Source organism: Onychostoma macrolepis, chromosome 20, assembly GCF_012432095.1.
Source record: "Onychostoma macrolepis isolate SWU-2019 chromosome 20, ASM1243209v1, whole genome shotgun sequence".
In the NCBI taxonomy this organism is placed as follows: Eukaryota; Metazoa; Chordata; class Actinopteri; order Cypriniformes; family Cyprinidae; genus Onychostoma; species Onychostoma macrolepis.
Window position 1 is genome coordinate 5,573,113 of NC_081174.1, and position 22,107 is coordinate 5,595,219.

The following is a 22,107-nucleotide window of genomic DNA, read 5'->3' on the forward strand; positions in this document are numbered from 1 at the left end:
TAACACAGTACATGGCAATATCACTTATGATATAGGGCAATATATTACATCTCTGTATGGAAGTGTTGATTCAGTTCAGTTCAGTAACAGTGTCATTATCCGGCTCAATTTAGTTCAAGTTTTGTTCTTATTTAATAGTGACAAGTGCAGTCAAATTGATAATATTACTGAAAATTAAAGCCCCTTTTTATTGACAAGATGTCATTTTAAAACCTGCCAGGTCTTTTTGCATACGTAACACAGAATTTTATCTTAAATAGTAATAGCAAAAATAATTGCTATTAGATGGCTGTCTCTAATCCACGCTGAATAATTCAGTCCGTCATTTGCTTGACCTTGAAAGCGTAAGACTTTCTGTCGTTTACTACTTTGTATTAGAATGTGTTGCTTGTCTATTGTGGGGAAAACGCTTGCAGTGTCACAGCATCACTCTGGAGCTAAGCCTGACTGCCTGAGTGGGGTTTTTTTTTTGTCTGACCCAGTTTCTGTGCTTGAGCTGCTGCCACTGCTGCTGGGGGAGGTCCTTTCACATCCTGCTCATGCTGAACAGGCCGAGCCATCCCCAGAGCAGGCCTACCTCTCCACCATACACATATCACCCCATTAAGAGCTGTCATTTTAGAGATACAGCAGTTTAAGCAATATTCCAACAATTTATTGCTTGAGGGAGAGAAGCTTCCGGTATGTATTGTTAATAGTGAGATACAAATCTGCAAGTAACAGAATTGGTTACTGCATGAAATTAGCTGCTCTTGCCACTTAAAACATAAAACTTAATTAACAGCTGAATAATATAGCGAAAGCACAATATAATATTTTTCCTGTGAGTTTTCTAGAGCACGGAATGATATATCCTTTGATTCAGTCCATATCTGTGTGATGTGCTGGGCTGCAGAGAAATGGATTGAGACCAATTCCACTGCACTGAAGAAAATCTGGCATGGAATTGTTGATATTTAGAGAGTGGGTATCCGATTGCTGATTTAATGTTGATGACTGTGTCAGAAATCAGAAAAATGCTACCTTTCTGAGTGTATACAGATGTAGAAGGGTACAACGAAAGTCAGAATGCAATGTCTGTGTAACATGTTTCTATTACGATGAGTTCATGTGGTTGGTTTTTAAATGATTCATTGAATTTGACAAAAAAATTTTAAGGTAAATGGTTGCAATCAATTTATTTTAGCTACATTTAAGTAAACTAATTTAGTTGACTGACTTTCAACATTTTTTTTTTTATTTAAATGTAGCTAAAATAAATTGTTTGCAACCACTTACCTTAAAAACAGTTTTTTTCAGTGCAATGTGTAGCCTTACCATGTAACTCTATAATATCTCACAGTCCCATGCATATAAATCAGCAAGTTGGGGGAAAGAATAGTAATAGTGCAAGTCATAAATGTCATTTTTTTGTTTTTATTTAAAACTTATTTTTGAGTTTTATTTAACACTGTAGTCATTATCATATTTCTGAAGCTTACTTGTATTTGTTGTATCAGGGGTCTCCAGACCTGTTACTGGAGAGCTAGCGTCCTTCAGATTTTGGCTCCAACCCTAAACAAACCTGATTGGCTAATCAAGGTAGGTTTAGTGGTAATTAATATTTAAAGGCAGGTGTGTTGGAGCAGGGTGAGAACTGAAGCCAGGGTTGGAGATCCCAGACCATAAAGCAAGAATAGCCCTACATATGTGTTCCTATAGCTCAGCATGCACTGGCAACCACAAAGTAATACGTTCAATTGAAATGCAAGGACAAAATGTATATCCTGAATTTGCTTTGGAAGGAACTATCAAATGCATAAATGTAAGTGCACAAAACATGCTGTTAAAACTCTGTGCATTAGTAAACATTGCTATTAACAGCATGTTTTAAAATTCCATAATTTCATGTTTGCATTCATAATTATATATTTACAACATTAATTCCCTGACATTATTTCTATATTTGTTAATGCATTTGACGCCCATGCACAATTTTGTAGACAATAAGCCACGCATAGCTATAGTTTAACCCATTAACTTTTTAAAATGGGATGAGTTAAAATGTAAATACAGAAATCCTAAAATTCCGAATCGCCCGGTCCGTGTTTTCCAGCGGACTCAGCGCAGAACAGTGGAGAGCTGGAGGAGATGCTTGATAATGCCATGCTGGAGCAAAGGGGCTCCTGTAGGGGTCTTGTGCACATTTATACACGTTCACATCTGCCTCTGTGGGAATTGGAAGCTTGGTAGGCTATTGCAAAGAAACTTTTGAATATGTTAAAATATATTAACGCCTCTCGTCCAAAAACACCACCAGTTAAACGCATAGCCTATTTCAGCATATATATTTTGTTCTCTGTTTCAACGCCTCAGTAATTGTTTTCACAGCTCGTGCCCATGCAACACACAGTCATCCCCTGACAGGACAGCGCTGGCAAGGGCTCCATCCACGATCCCAAATCTAATGGTGTGAATGAGGAGGAATCGGTGTGATGTGGGGCTGTGCGCTGCCTCAATGAATAATGTAGATGGGCATCAGCATGCGTCTATAGTCTCTGCGAAAACACGGACGCTGAGAATCAACGCACACAGCCTTTTCTGCTCATTTAACCGCGACTTCGAGTATGGAAACGGGTCTGGTCGCGAATCATCAAGTGAAAAATGTTGGAAGCGGAGATCCCCCTCCTTCGCCTCATCATCGCACACCTCCACAGCAACAGTCGCAAGCATCATTCCATCAGCAGCCACAGCAGCGAGCCGTGCACAACAACAACAACATCAACCCGACACCCGTGCGCGGAGATCGACAGCAGCATGGAGGGAAAGAAAACGCTCTGGAGACGCAGGTCGATCGCCATCCGCGTTTGCTGAATACAAGCGACGAGGAGGAGCGCTCGTCCAAAACCGGGGGGGATCGGATGGGCAGCAGGTACGAGCACTCCAACTTTGGACCAACGAGCAACAATAACAACAACAACAACAGCGGCGGCGGCGGCGGCGGTGGCAGCGCGTCCCAAAGCGGGAACAGCTCCGTTTCTGAGTTTAATCATTATTACGGGAATGGAAGAGGAGGGCCTTGCTTTGATCAACATGGCGGACAACAAAGCCCTAGGACGGCTTTAATGCATCAAGCACAGGGCAGCATGGATCAAGTGCAAAACTCCCACGAAGGGTACCATAATAATCCGTACAACCACTATCCCAACTACCGGCCGGGGTACGGTGGCGCTGGATACGGTATGATGAGCCCATCGCGGCAGGGGAACATGATGGGCCCAGGTACCAATTCGCCTACTGCCGCTGCTGCTAGTCATGGCAAGGCAGCTATGGCCTCTACTAACGTTACCCCAGCTCCCGGTGCCAACGTTGGGGGCTTTCAGAGGTTCCCCGGACAAAACCAGCAGCACCCTTCTGGAGCTACACCCACCCTAAACCAGCTTCTGACATCTCCGAGTCCGATGATGCGCGGATATGGCAGCGGTTATCAAGATTACAGTAACCCGCCGCAGCAGCAGCAGCAGCCCGGGATGGGTTTGGGCAAAGACTTGAGCTCCCCGTACAGCCCCGCTGCCAGCCACGGCTGGGGAGCACAACAAAGAAGCCACCCGGCCATGAGCCCTGGGAATAACGGGAACAGCAGAGCTCAGGTGAACGTTTTAGCTTGCGTATGTGTGTGTCAAGTTTCGCATGCAGGTCTAGCAGTGGCCTGATGCTACTCGTATTACTAGCTTACAGTATGCTGCTTTTATATTTATCGAATGCAAATTATCAGTCTAAACGGTGGAATAGAATGCTGCGCTTGTTTTCTCCTGTTATAGTTATGATTATTCCGGGGTTTGGGTTTGTGTGCGGATTGACAGACAGGAGAACATGTCAAGTTCTGCCCAAGGTGACTGTGCTAACGTTGTTAGCATGAGAGTTAGCCTGCGCTGAGACTTTCATTTCTGCTTTAAAGAGATGCCCGATACTGCAAAACGATATGCTGGGCTGCTTATATCCTTATAGACCGTATAATAATACAGCATTATTATCATCAAAACGTCAGTGTCATGTTATTGAGTATATTATCGGTCGTGGTTTCGATAAAGAGCTCGTTCGTTTGGTGCCATTCAAATTATGGAACATTCTAGCATTGCGCTGCTGCTAAATAAAATTCGCTGCTTGTGCGTTTCGTTCCCGAGATCAATTGAAATAAAGCGATTTTGTGCTCTAATTCTACTTTCCAGATAACATTTCGATTTCGTTTTCAACGGTCGGTCAACAGTAAGCGCTGTCTGTCTGAAACGAAGGGCTAGACTGTGTTTTCAGTTCACAGCGCTACTGATTAGCATTGTTAGCTGGTGTTAGCGCCATTGCGCCCGTCTGGCTTCATTATGCAGTAATTAATGTTTTCACATTCACCTCACATTCACTAGCTATATTTTAAAATATTAACCGTACTGGTTGTTTTAAACACAACATATTAAAATATAAAGAAATTATAAGGTGAGCTGGTGACTAAAGCTGTATGATCCCAAAACCTAGGAAGCTCACTAGGTTTTGATAAAGACCAAATATTTTACTAGGTAGGTGACACGCTTTTGGTACTATGATACCCAAAAATGCTGTCTAGGTAGGCTGTGCTTCAGCTTTTAAAACCGTAATACCCAAAATTGCTTTTTAGGTAGGAAGCCCACTGGGTTTTAAGAATATAATGCATGAAAATCCTATCTTGGTTGGCAGCTCACTAAGTTTTGAGGCTATAATGTTGAAAAATGCTGTCTAGGTAGGCAGCATACTTGATTTTGAGATACAACCTTGGATTTCACAGTCCAGCTGGCTGAGTTACAGTTTTTCAAGTTCGATTTTAGTGATAAATTGACTTTGCTGCTTAATATGTTTTTATGCAGGTCCAGGGGGGAAAGCTGATGAATCTATTGGAATAGTTTAGCATATATTAATATTCAGCCAGCTAAATGCTGTAGGTTTTGTCTTTGTTAAATGGTAAACGCTGTTAGTGTAGCAATTTGGTGTAACAACGTTTTGACAATTTTTTAGTTAGTTGTTTACAACCAGTATGTGTACAATTATGTGTTTTGTCTATTCTGAGTTCTAAATCTGCACTTGTAGACAAAAAACAGTGGTAAAATAAAATTTTATTTTTCCTCCAATGGCTTATCATAAGTAAGAGGCAAAAGCTGCCTGCTTTCAGTTCTCCAGCTCTGCATCTGTGCGATCAGATGCTTTTTGGCTGTGGCCCTTCTCTGAATGGATGAGCAGTCCTGACCTTCACACATGCAGATTAGCCATGCTTTCATAGCGGCACATGAAGAACATTTGTGCTGGATTGGCCAGGGTAATCCCAAGGCCTGCCCAGGAAACATGACTGGAAGAGATGCCAAGACACCTGATGATAGCCCTCACACCTTCCGTTCATTCTTGACACATTTTGTACGACGCCTTGAGAGCATTTTGGATGTACCTTAGCAGATTAATGGTTAACGAAGTCTGTTAATAAGGTTAAAATATATTTTCCTGTTTGTCTACAGTTAATTTAGAGAAAAAGAAAAAAAAAACTCAGTGTGCCTCTCTCATCATGTGTCCTCATCACATAAACCAGCCACCTTCTTCTATGCTTACCCTTGCACGCTTTTGGTTTTTATTAGATAGATTTGATTTTTTTTTACTATACTGATTGGAATTGTTAGATTTTTTTTTTTAAAGGAATTTGGATGAAATAGTTATAATCCCCTTTTATTCATGTTAAATGACACAATATTATAACACTATAATAATAATTATATGTATGTTGCACTGGAAATTTTTAAAAATGGAGCACCACATATAAATAAACATTTAGAGGTGCCTTTGATCAGGAATAAAATTGCAGACTGGTTGAATTACATCAGTGAGTTCGTGTTAGGCTATGTGTGATAGATTTCAATTCTTTAGACATGAAGATGATGTTGACATTTATGCTCATTTGCATTTTTAGAGAAAGGCTATTATAAGAATAACTTGAGTTGTTAATGGCTTATCTTCAGCATGAAACCCATTTAAGCGGTGCACTTTCCCCAGGCCTCCAAGTGTGCGTTGCTCTGCCACTCTGGCTCCACGCAAAATGTAATTAGTGAAAGAAATTCACCAATTTATTATATGTTGTGTATGCGAGAAGTTTCACTACCTCCCATGTGCCTTATATATATTTATATACAAAACTGAAAATCAGCAAACACTGTGGAACCAATTAAATAAGAAACGAATGTTTTTAAAAAAACTTCCAAAATCATCTTAGGTAAACGGCAAAAGTCAGCAGGCTTTTCAAAATGCAAAATATTGCCAAACGTGCGTTTTTGCATTTCGTTATCATCTTGTCTGTCTCACCCCACTCTTCTTGTCAGTCAGCTCGACTCACTCTCTTCACGTGAATGAAATCTAATCTATGATGCGACTGTCGTTCTGCATTGAGCTGTCGCGTTCAGTTTTTAATTGTAGTGTCTGTTCTCTAACTGAACTAAATTATTTTTATTACTATAAACAATCAAAACGAAGGTGGGGGACGGTGCCGCGGTGGGCAAGTGACATACCGGTGTTGCGGCTTAACACCGGCATCACCGCCAACACCGTCTATCTCAGCAAGCCTAGTGTGTGTATACATATATATATATATATATATATATATATATATTGTATAGCTATTGGTGTGTACTTCTTTCCAAATTATAATTTTGGCTATTTATTGCCTTTGATTCATTTTATGTATGGTTCTTTAATATTTATCATTTACACTCCCTTGAAAAAGTTTGAGGATGGTGGGATTTTTGAAGTCTTTCATGCTCACCAAGGCTGCATTTATGTGATCGAAAATACAGTAACAACAGTAATACTGTGAAATACTATTACGATTTTAAAAAATGCTTTAAATGGGGAATATTACTTTATAAATGTCTTTAATCTTGAATAGTGTCAATTTTGATCAATTCAGTGTTACTAAATTAAAGTAAAAAAAAATAAATAAATCTTACTGACCACAAATTTTGAATGGTAATGCATTTAAATGATACACAAATGCTAAATAAAATGCTACATTTAGATTCAAATTATGTGTTTAGGATAAAAGGTGCAAGAAAATGTTTTGTTACTTAAAAACCTGAATGTTTATTATTTTGCGTTTAAATATCCAATTTATGCTAGATATGCTATCTTTTCAATTTCTTTGTTGACTAGAAACGTCAACTGAAGTTCTGAGCTGCTTACTGCTTACACACTTTAGTTGTACAGTAGTTATTAATAAAAGAATGTAAGTAAATAAAGTACGGCATTATGAATAATGAAACCATGCCATGCTCACTTCCCTATGTAATTTACATATCAGGGACTAGACCTATATTATCGGAATCATGAATTTGTTTAATAAAATGTCCTGTTGGATATTTGTGTCTTTAATATTTGTATGTAGTAACCATTTTATGAAGAAAGAAAACACTCATTCACATTTTATGAATATAGTTACTCTGCTGCACATAAGTCATTTAGCTGTTACTGTTTTCACAGCATAGCATGACCTTGCATACCTAATTGGTGATTTAATGATGAACTTGATCATAGTGCATCAACGAGGAGTGTTAGGAATAAATTAGAGGTGGAAATGGCTTATGCTTATAAAACAGTAGACTCGTCATTGATGACTTCAATTGTTCCTTAAGTAAGAATGACCTGGAAATTTCCAACAATGTTCCACTACAGATTCTTCAGGCATGGCCTAATGGTACACAAACTCTTTTTGCTCTAAACTCTAATTTGACAATATAGTTGTCTAGTCAGAGAAAATGTGTGTGTGTGTGTGAGACGGCAGAGCACTCTGGCATGACTGCTGACGCTTAAAATGTTCATTTATAGTGGCCTCCCAGGCTTTCTCAAATTGGTCACATTTTCAGTAAGTGCTGCTTCAATTGGCCTGAATTTGGCAGTGACATGAGAAGATTAGCTTGGATGGCTCTCAGTCTTTCTGGCAAAGATGAGACACTTGAGAGAAAACCTGATAACCCCCATATCAGTCGATGGCACGTTGCCCTGAATCTCTCCATTTACTGAACCGCTCAACCTTATGATTGCTATTTGTATTCCAGTCTGCTCAGGCATAATAGTCGTATAAATGTATTCACACAGACTGCCATACATTGGAAATCACAGCTATTGCTGTTCTTTATGCTAACATGTTGATACTCCTCTCAACAGGTGGCACCCATGGACCCTATGGCCATGAAGCGTTCTCAGATGTATGGGATGGGCAACAGTCCCTACTCTCAGCAGGGCGGAACATATCCAGGGCAGCCATATGGATCACCCACTCCTCACCGATACCCAATGGGAATGCAGGGGCGTGGCCAAGTGAGCATGGGAGGGATGCAGTACCCTCAGCAACAGGTAGAGCTAATAATTTTCAGAGTTGCAGAAAAAGTCCCCTTCAAACGGAAGTGTCACATGCAGCTTTGCAGATACCATCACGGAATATTACATGGTTCATAGAAGGAAAGCGGCATATTTTTGATTTTAGCACCACCCTCGTAATGTCATGTGCTTGACACTTCAGTCTGTAGAACTCAGTGCATTGAAAAATGTTACAGCGAGTCTTTATCATTTTTAAATGCACAGTAAATCACTTATAACCAGGCAGGTGCTAAACTCTACTGAATGTGCCACAGATTTCACAGAATTCACATACATCTACACTTCTAATGTGCCCCTTGGATGTTCGTTTATTAAAGACCCTATAAAAATTGCTTGATGGACGCAGTTTTCAGTCCTGTGTTGACAGATTTTCTATTGAAACAGGAAGTTAGGGGTGACATTAATTTACATCACATTTCGACTTTAATTTATGTCACATTCTTTAACCTATGATTTGTTATTTCTAGGTAGAGGCATTTAATATTAGTGGGAGGCATATTCTTATAGATAGCAACAGCCAGGTTCCAGAAGTAGAAATTCTAGGGATGCACCGGAATGAAAATTCTTGGCCGAAGCCGAACAAAATGAAACACTGGGCCAAATACCGAACACAGTTTTTCGCGTTTTTCCCCCATGTATTTTGCCAGTTTTTTTTGCTATTGCATAAAGTAACACTGAATTTTTTTTTTAACATTCTAGCAGACATTATACCAACAAAGCTCAATAAAAATGTTACTGAGCAACTGACAAGTAACGCTGTTTCAGCGTAAATTTTCCTCATGCTTTGGACTTTGAACCCTGGCGCTGCGAGCTCGTGCAGTGCTGTTTATAAATATGCAGTTCGTGCGTGTATTAGAAAACATAATGTTCTGCAGTTTTTAATTTGTTTAAGGCCATTTCGCGATTTCAGTCATCATACAGTTATCCAGCAACAGCAGTCAAAGTTGAATGATTTTGTAATGATTTTTGCATCTTTCTCTGACAATTTTAAATGCTTCCACACTGCCAACATGTTTGCTGCATTAGTGCGCGCCTCTGTTTGATCGTGTCACGTCATTGTTCGGTACAATTTATTTGGTCTTTCCGCTTATTCGGCCGAACACCGAAAAAGCTTATTTTGCTATGTTCAGCCAAACAATTTCAGTTGCGAACATTCGGTGCATCCCTAAGGAATTCCATTAATTTTCTCCATAAGGGAATAGATTTTTAAACTACAACAAAATCTTTAAAGACAGACCTACTGTGAGCTGCAAATTTTTAATTGATAGTTAATGAAGCCGTCAGATTTCATTATTGCGGAGTGTTCTTGCTTTATAAAATGGTTACTAAATACGTAACACAAATATTAAAGACACGTATATCCAGTAGAACAATTTATTAAACAAATTCATGATTCTGATAATATATAGGTCTAGTACCTGATATGTAAGGTCCTCGAGTCGGGATTCGAATTCGGGATGCCTGTAGCAAAACGGCCCACAAGGCTATCAGCGCTGAATAAAACACATCATTGTCAAATAAATTTCCACCAATCAGAGAATCAAAACAAGCAAATCACACCAAATGATCTGTTTAGTGCCTGCCTACTCCCATGAAGCACTGTGAATGACTTTATAGTCAGTTTCCCTTTGCTCTCAAACTGCTTAAATATTTGTCTATATATGCATATTTTGCAAAAAACTTCTATATACAATAAACACGCTTTGAGCGGTTTTATATTTATTTGTCCTTTTTTAATTCAATTGTCATTTGTAGTGCTTCATGGGATTGTTTTTGTTTCCTTCATTAAAGCCATTAAGTACACAGCCTTATACCATAAACTGATTTGAAAAGTTTTTGCTCCAAATCAAAGTTGGTGATGTTGTGATTCACCGTGTGGTTGGTGGGTTGGCTTATAACCCTTCAACAAAGACTTCCAAAAATTTCCTATGGGAAAAATGAGTAGGAAAAAATACTTCTGGAAAAAGGGCTGCTGAAAAAGTGGACTCTATTCTAGACCGCATGTAATTGGACAAAAAATGGATATAGCCATCAGTTTTCATTTCATGTTTTGATATCATGGGGGCTTTAAAGAAATCTGAATTTGCTTTCAGAAACCAAAAAGTGTTACGCTCCCAGCTCCATTTAACAAATTTCAACACTTCTAAATCTATTTTGCAGAATTCCACACATTTGGCACTTAAAAAAATGTGCGTGGGCCTAGTTACGTTACTTGTCTGATGGAAGTGCTCACTTTTTACCATGCCAGAATGTTTTTACCCACCCCAGCTGGCTGCCACACGGGGGACTATCCTGCTACGATATCTACTTTCTAAGCACATCTACCTTAGACTATCAGAATTAGCAACACTGACTCATAGCTCTCAAACAGAGATAGCAGCGGTGCTCTTCATGCTGTTGAGTCCACAGGAAACTGAAATGTCCCACAGGCCGGCGGTCTGAACAGTGACAGCCCGAGGGGGAACACAGAGTGTGGTGCAGAAGGAACGACTCTGTTGTGCCTGTCAGCGTGGAGCGACAGTACTCCCAGTGTACCAGAGATGTTGACAGTCTAATGCGCCGCATGTCTGTCAGAAGAGCTTGGCAGGCAGTCTGGTTGGGCTGGGCTGTCCTATTCTGGGTACAGACTGCCCTACTAAATTTAGACTCGAAAACTGGACTGTGTTAAGTTCAGTGCCACTGCCTCTGAAATAACAGTTCTGCTGATGTAACCAAGGCCGCATGGGTGGGACAAAAGAAAATTAAGCCGGTTGTACTGTAACCAAACATGTTTCACTTTCTACCACGTCACCTAGGTTAAATTCAATGCGAGTGCAGTTTCAATATTGTCTTTAATCTAACCTACACTGTTATTAGATAATGTCCTGGCAGAAAATGACCAGTACATTTTCCTTCAACCCTAAAACACAAAACAAAGCTATACGTTGATTCAAAATACAAGTATTATATAGTGAAAAAACAATATGGAAAATTCCTTCATGTTAACATAGCATATTGGGCTGAGTGTAGCTTCTGTGTATCTTCGACAAAATATGAAGGCTTAGGCTAGAAACGTACTTTATGTAAACGCAGATATAAATGATTGGCTAGCTGCTGAATCTATAATGACATGCCAAAAGAATTCATTTTTAAGATTGCAGTCAGATACAAATGTACTGAGATAAAAGGACTGGAAACCTCAAAGTAAATCAAAGCAATACATTTTTTTTATTGTGTGGTCTACACAGGCTGCATTCATATATTTATAGCGCAACCAGCGTAGTCCGTTTTATGTACAAATGGCTCTAGGTGATTCTTTTAATAATTTGGTTGAAATGACTTGCAAACCATTTTAAAGGGATAGTTTACCCAAAAGTGAAAACTGTCATTAATTACACACCCTCATGTCGTTCCAAACCCATAAGACCTTTGTTCATCTTCGGAACACAAATTAATATATTTTTGATGGAATCTGAGAGCTCTCTGACCCTCCATAGACGGCAAGTATATTACCACGATCAACGCTCAGAAACGTAGCAAGGACATCAGTAAAATAGTCCATGTGACATCAGGGGTTCAACCGTAATTTTATGAAGCTACGAGAATACTTTTTGTGCGCAAAGAAAACAATAATAACATAATTTATTCAGCAATTCTTCTCCCCGAGTTACCGTAATCAGCGTTGTTTACATTCAGTGAAAGCGCGCACATGCTTAACGTAAATAATGCTGATTACGTTTGGGGGATACTCTTCAAAATGGCGGAAGACGGTACCTCGGGGAGAAGAATTGCTGAATAAATTGTTATTATTGTTTTCTTTGCGCAATAATGACAGAATTTTCATTTTTTGGGAAAACTAACCCTTTAATGAATTTACCTTTGTTTCTGTGTGTGAATTTTGCAGGTGAAATCTAGTCATTTCAGTAGAATCCACACAATCTGGATGCAATTTTTTGTGAGGTTTTCACAAAAAGTTTGTCACAGACTTTTGCTAATCAGTATTATTTAAATGAAAAATTGTGCTTTGATTTGTGTAGCTAGTTGTTAAAATGTTGGCAGTTTAACTACTGTGCTAGCTGAGCAACTACCAATGAGATAAATGAGATTGCTAACAGATAGACTTCTCCAGCTATTGTAGATCTCCTTGTTCTGACACATTTTGAAAAACAGCGACGCGTGAAATAGAGTCTGCGTGGCTGGAAGTGTTTGGGTTCACATACTCAAGTGTGTTTTGGACCTTAGAAACACAAACTGCTATTTCAGCTATCAGCCACTTTCTTTTCATTACCTCCAGATCCATTACACTGATCTTTGGTCAGCTATACTGACACGAGATCAGCAGGACAGCAGTCGTGTGCAGTTTCCTCCTGTGATTGCCCCTGGGTACGGACGTGACCTTTTTAGAATGAAAGATCAGAATCAGCAATCTTCTCCTGGCACGGTGGAATGTAGTAGAGGCACTAATCAAGAAAGACATCACCGAATGCGGCCAGCACATAATGAGATCATTACAGGAGAGGGTTTTGGGGTAATCTCTAACCTGAAGGGGTGTGCGGTGCATTTCTGCAGCTGTTAGTTGTCGCCAATCTCAGTCGAGAGGGACCCTATAATGACTTTTATCTACCAGGAGACCTTAGATGACCAGAGGATTTTTTTTTTTTTTACAACCCTACCTGAAATTGGATGTTTCATCTGGTCTGATACCAAGGGAATCCTGCTGTGTTATTTCTATTGATCTTCTGGCTACTTCTGTTTTGTTCACATAACATTTTTACAATAAAAATAGAAGAAGACAAAGCTTAAAACCCAGGGGAAAGCATTTTTAGGCGATGGAAAAAGAAGACACGATGTTAAATATACTTAGAATTAATAATTTTATCGACTTTAGGCAAAATTCTCCATTCTGGCATTGAAATCCGAAGAATTTAATTCTGCGTTTTCCACTTACTGTCAGAAAGTGAATTAGCATTTTTGTTCAGCCCATCTGCCGATTTTGTTCAGACCATACATCATTTATTAGGCTGAAAGTTGAATTTTAGCATTTTATAAAACTTCAACTGTAGTATTTGAACTGTAGAGTTGTTGGTGCTCCAATCAGGATTTTTGAGGCCGATCACCGATTGCGATCACAGAAAGCAGTATCTGCCGATACCGATCTTTTTAAAGCCTTCTTTTTATTATGATTTATTAGAATTATTTATAGTGATACTCCAGTCAGGATTTTTAGACATTTATTCAGTGCCTGTATTTCATTTTTGAGAATGAATTCCCCTCTTAGGTGACTCTTGTGAGAGGGGATTTTTTTATTTGAGGGGTGGTAATTTTTCTAAAATATATACAGGTGCTGGTCATATAATTAGAATATCATCAAAAAGTTGATTTATTTCACTAATTCCATTCAAAAAGTGAAACTTGTATATTATATTCATTCATTACACATAGACTGATATATTTCAAATGTTTATTTCTTTTAATTTTGATGATTATAACTGACAACTAAGGAAAATCCCAAATTCAGTATCTCAGAAAATGTGAATATTACTTAAGACCAATACAAAGAAAGGATTTTTGTATGAACATGAAAAGTATGAGCATGTACATCACTCAATACTTAGTTGGGGCTCCTTTTGCCTGAATTACTGCAGCAATGCGGCGTGGCATGGAGTCGATCAGTCTGTGGCACTGCTCAGGTGTTATGAGAGCCCAGGTTGCTCTGATAGTGGCCTTCAGCTCTTCTGCATTGTTGGGTCTGGCATATCGCATCTTCCTCTTCACAATACCCCATAGATTTTCTATGGGGTTCAGGTCAGGCGAGTTTGCTGGCCAATTAAGAACAGGGATACCATGGTGCTTAAACCAGATACTGCCTCTCCTCTCTTCCTCCAGACTCTGGGACCCTGATTTCCAAAGGAAATGCAAAATTTACTGTCATCAGAGAACATAACTTTGGACCACTCAGCAGCAGTCCAGTCCTTTTTGTCTTTAGCCCAGGCGTGACGCTTCTGACGCTGTCTGTTGTTCAAGAGTGGCTTGACACAAGGAATGCGACAGCTGAAACCCATGTCTTGCATACGTCTGTGCGTAGTGGTTCTTGAAGCACTGACTCCAGCTGCAGTCCACTCTTTGTGAATCTCCCCCACATTTTTGAATGGGTTTTGTTTCACAATCCTCTCCAGGGTGCGGTTATCCCTATTACTTTTTTCTACCACATCTTTTCCTTCCCTTCGCCTCTCTATTAATGTGCTTGGACACAGAGCTCTGTGAACAGCCAGCCTCTTTTGCAATGACCTTTTGTGTCTTGCCCTCGTTGTGCAACGTGTCAATGGTCGTCAGCAGTCTTCCCCATGATTGTGTAGCCTACAGAAATAGACTGAGAGACCATTTAAAGGCCTTTGCAGGTGTTTTGAGTTAATTAGATGATTAGAGTGTGGCACCAGGTGTCTTCAATATTGAACCTTTTCACAATATTCAAATTTTCTGAGATACTGAATTTGGGATTTTCCTTAGTTGTCAGTTATAATCATCAAAATGAAAAGAAATAAACATTTGAAATATATCAGTCTGTGTGTAATGAATGAATATAATATACAAGTTTCACTTTTTGAATGGAATTTGAAATAAATCAACTTTTTGATGATATTCTAATTATATGACCAGCACCTGTATTTATCTCACCTAAATGTTTGATCATGCAGTGCATTTTTGTTTTTACAATTGTGCAATAGGTTACACACAGCACAAGCCTGATTTTGTGAGCCTTTTATGCCAGGTTCACACACAGGCCTACTCTGTTTGCAGTGTGTATGCAGTCCATGTGCAGAAGCAGCACTGACTGTGCTTTCACACAGGAGTCTGCAACTAATCTGTGGCTGTTTACCACAAACACAACATTTATCCATTATTTTGATTTCAAATCCAAACATTGTCACTGAAAATGCTTTTTCAGCATTGTGATTTATTTTTTTTACACAGTACAGTAATACAATCTTTCATAGATGTGTTAAAACACAATAAATATAAGCAAAGCAACACATTATTCAATGCTTTTTACTTCTGCATTTACTTCTAGATTCATATATTAAGTTGCTCAAGTGGCAAAACATTTAAACTACTTTTTTTACATTATCACAAACTTACCATTGACGGAAACAGTCAGCTCTACTGCCTTTCCTTTTGCATTTAAATCTGTATTACAAGCAATCCTGCGGTTCATAAAGAACTTTGTTTTTCTACCTCCATGAGTACCATTTCTTATTGCCTTATGTAAAAGTGCTATTTCCCTTTAAACCTAGCCAAAAAGCCATATGTGTTGACTGTGAAACACATTAATTATGTGCATTTATGGTGTTATTACTACATTTTTGTGTCAATTCATGCTGAATGGTTTAAACAAGAATTAAAAATGTATTAATTAAAAAGAAATGCAATTTATAAACTATAGTGACGATGTGACCCTGCCTCGATTGCGCAAGTGACAGTTCCTGTCAACTGTTCAGCGTGCAGCTCGCATATAGTGCAGACGCGATTTGATTTGTAGCCGTTTGCGCATTTTGAGAAAGAAAGCGCGCGCTGTGATTCACTCATGCTGTTTGTGAAATTACATCTCACATAAAGTTTTCAAATTAATTAAGTTATTTAATGAAGAAATATGATTTGTACCTCACCTTCAGCATTATAATTATTTTACCCGCACCGGACAAAGACGGTGCGCTGCATGTCGTGCCAAATCTCTCACAGCAGGCGCGTCATCAGCGTTTTTTTGAGATCGGCCTTTTTTAGAGACCGCCGATCAAACATCCCCAAGCGATTACCGGCCGATAGTGATTGGTAGCCGATCAATTGAAGCACCCCTAGTTTTAGTAGTAGTTTTAACGGCCATTTTACAGTTTGTTACCATGGACAGTGTTGTTGTTTCAAAAGAACATTGCTGCATAAACAACATGTAGTTCTATTCTAAAATCAGAATTTTCCAATACTATTTCAACTGCTGATTCCAAGAAATTTTTAGAAGAAAAAAAATTGCTTCTGAAATTTTTATTTTTTGCAAGTATGGTGCATTTACTATCTTAGGCTATTTCGGAGAGGCTAGCAATAGCAAGCTAGCTCTGTAAGCATAAGCTTCCACCCTCCCTGCAAATCACTCTCCAAAGCCACGCCTCCTTCAAAACACATGATCGTGCTCAGGCGGAGCAGAGGCTAACCAGCGACACGATGAGAAACTGAGTTGGTGGAGGTTTGAATGCAGCGCTGTCAGATTACCTCATGTCTCATTCACCAATGAGAAAACATTATAGTACAAAGTGCATAATATTACAATAATAATGGTTTCCATTCTCGCTTAGTCTGAAATAGTGGAGTGCGCTGATGACGTATCATTTCTGCGTGAACAGGGTGGTATGCAAATACATATGTTGACAGGCAGGTAGGACAGCCTATCGTAGCCCTCAGACAGAGTGATATGATTCAATAAACATTTTTTGGTCACACGTCTTCCAAAGACGACATAAATACATTTAGACCACTTAACTTAGTGAATTGCTTTCAGGATGTGAAGAGAGTTTCAACCAGCATAACAAGTAATGTTTTTGAGCCAAATCACCTACCCTTTTTTTTAAAGGTGCATTCAGTAGTTCTCTTGTTAGCATTAGCATCACTGCTAGTTTGGATACCACAGTGTTGTTAAACACTATACATCCCTGATTTTTTTGTAAATTACACTGATATTACACAGAGTTTTAGATTAGTGCTCTACTCATTAATTTATTCCCTTACCTATCTATAAAAACAGTAGCCACTTGGTTATCGCTAGTCAGTGTTTACTCCATTATCTAATTTTTCTACCTTGTGTATGTTGTACCAATGTTTAAGCTTGTTTTTGTCTGTCTTCATACCTTTTCTTCTTCTTCAGCCATACAGCTACTGATTCTTCTGTTATTTCTGCTGATGAAGAACAATGAAAAGTCTATATCATCCATTGTCTAAATTTTGTTCTTCGCATCACCAAACAACTCTACACCACTAATGTATTTACAGAGGTGACAATCAATGAGCGCTAATGACGATCTCTCCAATGTCACGTCTTTTCAGCAAGGCCAAATGCTACACATACATAATTAAAACACTTTTTATCAACTGTTATAAGTACTGTATTGATCTCATGTGAGTGTACACCACTATTTCACTATTTCTTAAAGCATAAAACCTTTTAAATCGGCACCAAACTACTGAATGCACCTTTAAATGTGAATTTCTTCTCCACTAGTGGCATAAAACAAATTTGCCCCCTGCATTTTACCTCTGTGTTTGCTCTTTGATGGTGTTAGGTGTGTTTAATGAGCGTGTGTGAGCTCAGGTGGATGCGGATCAGGTGCGTGGCAGGGGGCCGCAGGCCCTGACAGGTGTTTTGAAGGTTCTGTAAGAGGACAGGTCCTATCACAACACAATCAGCAGAAGCCATCAACCCCCCCGAGGCACTGCCGCTGACCATCTGACCGCCTCTCACCTGCCCTGCTGTCCACGCTGCTGACAAGCACAATACATGGCAGAGAAATGGATTAAATGTGCCGTTTGTGATTGGACACAATCTCTTTGTGGGATTTTGAAGCAATTGCGCGCTGTCCTCTTAAATCCCTTTATGTTATTTCAGTGATGGAAAGACTGGAAATGCACGGCAGTTATCCTTTTACATTCCCCTCAAATGCTCTACAGATGGTTACAAATCCGGAAGAAAGGGGTCAGAATATTTACGTGTGTATTAGTTAGGCCTACACTGCAAAAAAAAAAAAAAAATTCTTTGTATCTTAGTCTTGTTTAGATAATTTTCCTAGAAACAAATTAAAACAAATAATTTACTGGAGAAATCTCAAGCGCTCAATGTTTTAATGTTAGATTTGATCCATCCATCCAATTTCTGTGATAGCAATGTCACATGATCCTTGAGAAATAAAAATACAGGAAAAACAGTAATATTGTGAAATAGTACAATTAAAAAACAAATAAAAATGTTTGTTATTTATAATTTTGGGAATGCTTGTGGTGCTTAATTTTTCCCCCCCAAAACCATAATACATATTTTTTTTTCAGGATTCTTTTGCAAAAAATCTAAATAAGAGCCTTTATTTAAAATAGAAATATTTTGTAGTGTTATAAATATTCTTACAACTACTTTTGGTAATTTATTTTGAAAAAATCTTACCACAAACTTGAATGACAGTGCGTCTTGGTTTCCAAAAAAATATTATGTTTTCAACATATATTTCACATTTCAACGTGATATATTAAAGTAGAAAACAGTAGAAAATTACTGTTTTTACTGTATTTTTGATTTTTAAAAAAATGCAGCCTTGGTTCGCATAAGAGACTATTCTTAAAAAAAAAAAAAAATATATATATATATATATATATATAATATATTGATATAGTTTTTCTGTTTATTGGACACTGACAGTGGAGAGAAAGGGGAGCAGCATCGGGAAAGGACCTCAAGCCGGGACTCAAACTCGAGTCACCCGAGGCATTGCTGCCCACAAGGCTATGGTTTCGACTTACTTTCTAATGGAAAACTGATTGAGGAAATTATTTTTGCAGTGTAGATTAGGGTTTGTCCTTGCTTGACTTACGTTTCCTCATTAAAGAAGCTCAGAGAACACAGCTCTCAATACAATTCCCATCTGAGCCTCGTGAGTGTATGTGCACGTACCGTCGCTGACATACTTCTGCATGTATTAGAGAGATGAGCGGGAAAAACACATCATCATGGTTCGTGGATTTGTTTTCTGTTTGGTATGAATGACAAATGAGAATTACAGCGGATGAAGAGAGCGGGTAACGGGGGGCTCAGATGGGAGGACAGCGTGCCAATGGCAGCTGTTGCCTTGAAAAGCTCTTACATAAGAGCGTCACAATAACAGCTTGTCGTGAATCAGAGGAGGGGGAACAGTTGTGGATTACTAAAGCACTAACACACCCACGGGGACCCTCGGTGATCAGATGTCTCCCATCATCCCTCACTCGCTACGTTCACACCGCAGCAGAATACAGTTGTCAGTCCTGTTTGGAGTGCTAAATATGAATGTGTTCAGACACAGTTTAGTTTTAAAACAAAAATCCCAAAACCTACTAATTAAAAATTTAAATGTTTATGCATTATTTATGAAAAAAAAAAATGCTTTGAAAATAATGCTATACTATACAAATGATGATATATATGTGGGTTCAAATATAAAATTACATTCTAAACCAAAAATCGAAGTATTATTAATATTACAAAATTAAAAATTATAATAAAAACGAAAGCACAGACTAAATGTTAACTGTTAGAAGGAACACACCCGTTCCCATAATCCTTTACAGCGACTGCTCTCATAAAAGCACAATTATTGAATTTTAAACGTGCATTCAGTGTCTAAAAATATTTGAACAAAATACATATTTAGTCAAAGCTCCTGACTGGGAAAGTGAACTACTTTTGTTTGAAGTGCTTTAATATAAAACATTCTCAATATCCTATGCTATTTTCATGATTGGTTTTGTACACATGAATGCATTATTCGCCATTGTGAAATTACATGACTGGTGGATTTCTTTTCAGCAGACACAGGCTACTAAATTTGTTGTTGATTATTTTAATTATAGTTTATTATCAATTAGTAGTTATAGACCTACTCTCAACTGGATGCACAATTCATATGGGCCGTATCAACAGCAATGCTGTGGACAAACAGATGTCTGTTTTCTGATGTAAGCACTTAGCGGGATATTTTTTTGCTGTCAATCACTAATGCTAGGCCTGTCAACCTCTCTCAAGCTGAAAAATGACAGAAAACAGCAGCATACTGTGTTTGGAAAGCAAGACTAAACACCTGTTAAGTGTCTGGCTGGAAAAATCCAAATCGGGTGGATCCAGAGATATTTTGACCAAATATCTGAGAGAATAAAAGCAGCAGGAGAAAAAAAAAAACTGAATAAAATTTAAATCCTTAAAGACACAATACAAAGTGCTGCACAGTAGAGCTCAATGATATCGGAAAACCTGACGTATTTAATTTTTCTGCGATATGAGGAAATTTTTATAGGCCACATTTCCACTGCTTTTTGACCAATTCATCAGACTGTCTATAAAATAATGGATTTTTTAAATTGTGATCATTATTAAATAAAATGCAATGATACTATTATTGTAAACAAAATGAGTATTTAATAAAAATAATTATATTTTAACTGTAAAATTAGAATACCAGTAATTACATTTTAATTTCTTCATTTTCTAACATTAAACTATCCAGCTTCAATTTTGGCAATTTACAGGCACATAAAATGTGCATTGCTGGTTTCAGAGTGAAACGCGTCGCCGTCTTCCTCATTTACACACATGCAACTCATGACATATGGTATTTCAGCATAATTCTCAATTCACAGTCAACTTCCTTGTCTCATGACTCACGAGTGATCAGCATCTTCAAACTGTCATTGTCACTGAATCAGAGTTTTCAATCAATTCATCAGTTTGCATCATCCCAGGTGTGTTCATGGAGATACCTGAGATGCACTGATTTATTTTTAACTAGAATTATACTGTTTTATTTATTTATTTTAAGTATTAAACATTTTAATTTGAATTGGCTACAGAGGCTTTTTTTGTCAAAATGATGGTTCCTCAGGGTGAAAAACATTTTAGACACTGAGCAATATATTGAATATCATCAAAAGGCACATAAATATTGTATGTTTTTTAAAGCTACATTGACAGCTCTACGCTCTTAAAATTAAAGGTTCCAAAAAGGGTGTTTTTGCAGTGATGCCATTTTTGGTACCCCAAAGAACCTTTCAGTGAAGAGTTCCTAAAAGAACCATTTTGAAGAGCATTTTAGAAATCTAAAGAACCTTTTTCTGCATTTGAAAGGTTCCATGGATATTTGAGTATTTAATTTATTTTTATAGGACCGTTGATGCCAATAAAGAACCTTTATTTTTAAGAGCGGACTGTCTGTTCGGGTGTAATGCGATCCGCTCCTGTCCTGTATGTAGTACAGGGTAATTTGGGAGTCACACCTGTTGATAAATATGGTTGTCAGTCCCAAACACCGCCTGTTCCAGCACTGTGAGAATCTTTTATTCCTGACTTGAGATGTCACGCCCCAGACAGAGAAGTTTCAGATCGGATTAGCATTGTAAAGTAGTCAGTTAATGTTCCGGGGCGGATCACCATTTAAAATACTTCACAGATTAATAATAATCGTCCTCCCTGCCGAGACATGCCATGTGAAGCATTTGAGAATGTTTGTCTGTGAGTGTGTGCTAAGTCTCATGTTTATGTTCTTGTCTTGCTCAGCAGATGCCGGCTCAGTATGGGCCACAGGGAATGGGTGGCTACTGTCAACAGGGTCAGCCCCCATATTTCAGTCCTCCACAGCAGCAGTCTGCGGCCCCCTCTCAACCCCCCTACATGCAGCAGCGCGCTCCAACACAACAGGTAAGCATTTAGGCTGCTAAATAGATACTAAAGGGTCCTTGTCCTCACCTGAAGACCCTCAAAACGATTTTTACTAGATTTTTTTTTTTTTAAAGGAAGTTCACACAAAAAAACAAACAAAAAACTCTCTGACCAATGAAATATCAGCTTTTGAGTCATGTGTGCCACAACAATATTCCTGACATACGCTGAGCTTTGAATATTATTGATAGAATCTCCTGAATGCCATATTTTACGAATGAAAG

At 38.4% G+C, this 22,107-nt stretch overlaps 1 protein-coding gene across 1 annotated transcript in view; it reads left to right on the forward strand.

Moving 5' to 3' along the window:
- The first annotated feature begins 2,125 nt into the window (after positions 1–2,125).
- arid1b (AT-rich interactive domain 1B) overlaps positions 2,126–22,107 on the forward strand; it is a 92,466-nt gene continuing 72,484 nt past the window's right edge. The window contains 3 exon segments of the mRNA XM_058755844.1: positions 2,126–3,629; positions 8,200–8,388; positions 21,722–21,862. Coding sequence (XP_058611827.1) covers positions 2,607–3,629; positions 8,200–8,388; positions 21,722–21,862 — 1,353 coding nt within the window. The 5' untranslated portion in view covers positions 2,126–2,606.